Source organism: Apis dorsata, unplaced genomic scaffold (assembly GCF_000469605.1).
Source record: "Apis dorsata unplaced genomic scaffold, Apis dorsata 1.3 scaffold_88, whole genome shotgun sequence".
Taxonomy (NCBI): Eukaryota; Metazoa; Arthropoda; class Insecta; order Hymenoptera; family Apidae; genus Apis; species Apis dorsata.
The window spans coordinates 1,432,794-1,438,531 of record NW_006263386.1 but is presented as its reverse complement, the minus strand read 5'-3'; the positions used below and the strand labels follow the sequence as shown (position 1 = coordinate 1,438,531).

General features: G+C 26.3%; 1 protein-coding gene across 1 annotated transcript in view; it reads left to right on the top strand.

The window, feature by feature from the left end:
* LOC102676718 (kazrin) overlaps positions 1 to 5,738 on the top strand; it is a 34,307-nt gene that overhangs the window by 27,964 nt on the left and 605 nt on the right. Inside the window, exon 13 of the mRNA XM_031508525.1 lies at positions 5,646 to 5,738. Coding sequence (XP_031364385.1) covers positions 5,646 to 5,738 — 93 coding nt within the window. The remainder of the gene's footprint in view (positions 1 to 5,645) is intronic.

Here is a 5,738-nt window from a genome sequence, read left to right as displayed (position 1 = left end):
AAAAAAAAAAAAAAAAAAAAAAAAAAGAAAACACAAAAGTTCCCTTTCTTGATATTACCTCGAATAACTTTAATCCTTATCGAAAGTAGCGTACACTTTGTAGATATAGACGCAAGAGAATATATATACATATATATCTCGAATAGCTATACCAACAAAGCTGCCCAAGAATATCACTTTTTTATTAACGGCTAAATATCACGCAAGCATCAAGCTTTATTCATTATTGGCTATTATCAAAAAAAAACATCACGAAGCTCGTCGTTATACAACACGAAGAGATCCAGTGAGAAAATGGGGAAAATAAAAGAGGAAAATATGTATATTAAATTTCTAGTCGTTCTTCCACGTGAACCAAGGATTAACGATTTCGAAATGAAGGATCCAGAAAAATAGAGACTATTCTATAGCTACAAGTGTGACCGATTCTTAAACATACGATAAGGGTTAAAAGCTGTGAGCTATGTGCTTAACCTAACGTTAATCATTGTCCCTGCATCCTGTGGATCGTCGCAGACCTGCAGTCTTCTTTACTTGAAAAAGGTTCGGTATATATGTATATATTCATTATATACGTATATGTGTATCTAGATCTGTATCAATTCATCGTTTCTTTCGCCACGTGTGTACATCAATATATCGTCATAGGTCCCTAATGATGAGTTCTCATCTGATTCAGATTGCGTTCATTTTACCTTTTCGAAGTTTCCTCTGTTTGATTGCTCGAGTTATAAGAAATTACGTTTCCAATCCTTTCTTTTTTTTTATTATTATTATTTTTCTTATAATTGAAATTTCAAGTTTGAAATTATAAAAAGTTAAAATATAAATATATGCACGAGGAAACTTCGAGAGAACAGCTATGTGAAGGAAGGAGTAAAGGAAACGATGATTGCTACTGTGTAGTTTAATTTAAAACATTCTACGTATATAAAATAGAATTTAGAAACGTATATTAATTTTTATTTTTCGGATACAATAATTGAAAATTTAAAAATATTTTAATAAGTAGTTTAAATGAATACTTTTCACGGAAGCAATTCATCGCGATCTTACACGTTCCAGATTTTATTGAGAACATAGTAGATATTCATGCACATATCTTAGAGCATTTTTCAAAACGGGGAGGCATCCTTCGCGCTCTCTCAGATGTCTCCTCGTAAATTTCAAATGTCTGGATTTTAGCGAAGTGTCTGAAAAAAATTTGCGACAATCCATTCAAATATGTTGTAATGTTCGTTTCGATCCATGATGTAATTAATTGGACACTCAGCTGAAATATAGACGATTCTCATGGATCTCGACCTCGATCGTACGGACTTCGAAAATACGAGTAAATGAGTACGCAGTATTACAACAATTCGATGTAATGATCGTCATATCACACTTCCACAAGAGAATTGTCACTTGACTAAACGAATTTTTAATTTTCATTTCATTTCATTGCGTGAAATATCTTCTGACACATTAAAATACGATTTAATTTAATATCTAAATTCAATATTTAAGATAATCATTATTTTAATTTTGTTTAATAATATCGACAATAATACGAATTACTCAGAAATCGAAACTGATCGATTCCATTTTCTAAAAAAAAGTTAATGCTTTATTTAATTTAATTCTTAATCATTTAAGAATTAAATAATTCGATGGAAACCTGAATGGAGTTGATGCATGTTTCATATACAGGATATTCAGATAAAAATCAATAAATTTTATCAACATATTTAAGGGATCATTTTGAGTAAAAAATATCATATTATCATGGCTTAATTCATTTTCAAAATATTCTGAAATATTTTATATTAATTTTATATTGATGACGATCCATATAAAAAAATGTAAAGAAATGTGTAAAGAGATTTACAAATTCCACTCTCTGTTTATCCATCGATCAGAAGAAATCTCATTGAGAAAAGTCACGTGTCTGTAAATCAACATTATAATATCAATATAGAATATAATTCTAAATAAATATTAAACAGCTCGAATACATGATTATTATATTATTGATTATTTATAATTTATATCATTTTCATATTTCGAGAAAGAAAAATTAATTCATAATATTCGTGAGATAATTATTTTAAAGTGTAAATTCTAGAGCTCAAAACAAATAAATAAAAATTCCAATTGAGACTTATTTATTAAGTTCAGAAGTGAAATGGATCTTCTCATGAATATATTAACACTTTGTCATATACATTGCTCGGAATGATCTCTAAAAAAATATATTATTATTTTTGCTTTTCGGAAAAATTAAATATTTTCGTAACATTTTTCTTGCGGGGATGTGATATAGGAAAAGATTGAATGAAAATTCGTGAAAAATTTTCGTCGTCAGTCCGACGAGTCTGAGAGATATAAACTTTGTTTCTTTTTCGATTTCGAAAATAATTTGGAATTGTTCTTCAAAAAAAAATCAAAGAAAAAAAAAAAGAAAAAGACTGACTGATTCAGGGTACGAGCGTAATCGTATCGCCTGCATTTGTAGGAATTACGCAAAACAGTCGACCCTTGTACTTTTAATTATCTATCTTTGTAAAACTTGTAAACCATCGTTGACGATTCTCTTCGAATACGAATACAGCGAATTAATTATTATAGCACGTCATCGGAAATTCGCAAAAGATGAGCTTAATCTAGTCAAATTTAATTAAATATATACGAATTATTAAATATATTTTATCATAATTCATCGAATCTTATAGAAATGCAATTTTTTTTTTTAATCTTAATTTCTCTTTTTTTTTTGGAAAATTGATCAATCAAAAAATAATAATTTAATTTATAATTTAACTGATCACGAATGATTTATAAAATTAAATTAATTAATTTTTAAATATTTTTAATTCGTATTCTATGTTTATTTTTATGATAAAAATCATATAATAATAATTTGTCGTATAATTTAATTTTTTTTTTTAATTTTTTTTTTTTTTTAGTCATTTAATGATTCAATAATCTCAGTTAAAAATAATTCATCAATTAGTATAATATTCCATAAAAGTAAAGATAGAATTGAGTCAAAAATTTGAATTCAATTTTTCTTCCATTTTTATTTAAATTATTATTTATAATTTTAGTTAGAATGTTCGATGAACTACGATACAAAGTATAATTGCCGATTCTTAATTATCAATTAACAATTACATAATAAATTTTCTTTTAAAGGCTGATGTATCGCCGCCACATTGTATACACTGTACATACAAAAGCAACGATTATCACATTTTCCTTTTTCATGTATGTTAACTAGAGTGTCCTGTTTTTAAGGGTTGATTATTGTAGTGAATAAGAAAGGGATAAAAAAGAGAGAGAGAGAAAGAGAGAAAGAAAGAGAGAGAGAGAAAGAGAGAGAGAGAAAGAGAAAAAAACAGGATACAAAAAAGGCAAAGCGTACGAACGCTCGAATTTTTAGCAATTTAAAAATAATTGATTATAACAATGACGAGCTATTGTGTAAATATAAACTGATGATTTCAATGTGGAATTCACGATGTGGGTTCTTAATCCGCCTTGTTTCGTCCTTTACTAGTTGTCGTGGAAGAGCTCACAGGTATGCTTGTCATAATCTACTTGTGTATATGACTGATACGTTTGTTTCTTTTCTTGCAATCTTTCCCTTTATGAATTATTTCGTAGTTGTGATTATCGATTTTAAATTGTGTATCCTTTTTTTTTTAGAATTTTTTACAAATATAATCACATAAAAATTGGCTAATCAGATTATTTAATAGATATGATATAAATTATTGAAATTTTATTATCAATAATAAAATTATTTTATTATTAATAATAAATACAAATAGCAAAAATTTTTATTAAATTAATTTAATCGATTGTAAGGAATAACTTGAAATTCTATGGAATAAAAAAATGTGTAATATTATGAGTATTTTGAATATTTATATGAGTATAAATATTTTTGACTACTATAAAAAGTATTTATTTCTATATCTTATTTTTAAATGAATGTAAGACACACATAATCTCATTTAATTCTATATCTTGATATAGAATTATATACATATTTTATATCTAAAATAAGTAATAACTTTAAAAAATATTAATTAATTTAAAATAATTAAAATATTATATGAATTTGCTTCTTTTCTTTTTTAATAATTTTATTTTATATTTTCTGTTATTGTTTTCTTAATATATCAAAAAAATTTCAATTTTTAACTTTTTTTTTTTATTAATTTCTTTATTATAGTTTCTAAAATAAATTTCTATATAACATAGAAAATAAAGAAATCTCTAAAATATACATCTATTTATTTAATTATTATTATAAAATCAATAAGATTGATAGTCGAAAATTTTTGCACAATAATTATATTTTCCTCATTAGCCAATTTTTGATTAATTCTTCTTTAGCCTTTTTCATTACATGCAAGATACTTTAATTTCCATTGCTTATTTTCTTTTCTCTCCTTTTTAGAAAATTGTAATCATTTCTTTAGTTCTCTTAATCTTTCTTTAGTTATCCTTTTTTCAATGAATGAATGATCGATTATCGAGATGAATTTTTTAGTGTGATGAATTATTATTAGCCTTTCAACCTTGCAAGATCGTGACTTATGTTGTTCAATAAATTAGTTGAGCAATTTAAAAAAAAAAATATTAGAATAATAAAAAGTAGAAACTCTTTTGTTTACTTTATCGTTGCACATGCATCCCTAGCTTCTGATCGCACTCAATCATCCCTCATTTCTCCTTTATCTTTTTTCAACGAAACTGTTTCGAAACTTACGTAAGTAACAGGAATTCTCAAATCTTTTTTGAAAAAAAACGAAAGGTTATAAAAAAAAATTTAGTTTCGAAACATTTCTAAACTGCAGACTCAACCAATTCAGCTACAAACAATCATTTTTTCATACATTTTATTCTTAAATTTCACAGACCCGGCATCTTGAACACCTCAATAGCTCGTTTGCTCGTAGCATCGTCCCCTCGAGGAAGTCGAGATCCATTGATCTTTCGAAATATAGTAGGCCTCTATACCATATAGTTGAAAAATTTCTGCAGTAGTTCCTAAACATAATTGAAAAATTCTATAGTATATATATTTAATAGAATAATCGAAAGAAAAAATTTTTAAGTGCAAAAAAATAATGATTTCTATTTGTGAATGAAATTTTCTAAACGTTTTTTCTAAATGTGTTTATCACCGTAAGAAAATCCTCTATTTTCTTTTAATGTAAATATTAAAATCTTTTCATTCGTATTTTATTAGATATCATTATTTCATCAAATAATATATCTTTTAAATTGAATTAAATTTGATTTTCTTAGAAGTAAAGTTTTTGTTATATGTATGGTCGTTCGAAAATTGATATATGAATGGAAATCTTTATATTTCAAAAATTTTCAATATTGTCCAGGAATTACAATAAATTTTTCTTCGATACCCCGACAAAAATATCTCAAAAAAAATTGGAAAAAATATTTCTACAATATCACATCAAGAAAATTTTTCAAATATTTTTTCCACAATATTTCCCCTCCAAATATATATATACATATATATCGATATGAGACCTACCGTATTTCCCATGTTATATTAAAAATGGAGGCCACCGTAAAAAATTCCAAATGTTCAACTAATTAATTCAACAATTCACTTTTCTCAACAGGGATCGTTGAGCAGAGCCTTTGGTCTACGACCTAGGAGCGAAAAGGCCTCGCCATCGTCTTCGTCGGACACCGGAAGCCTCGCCAGCCAGTAC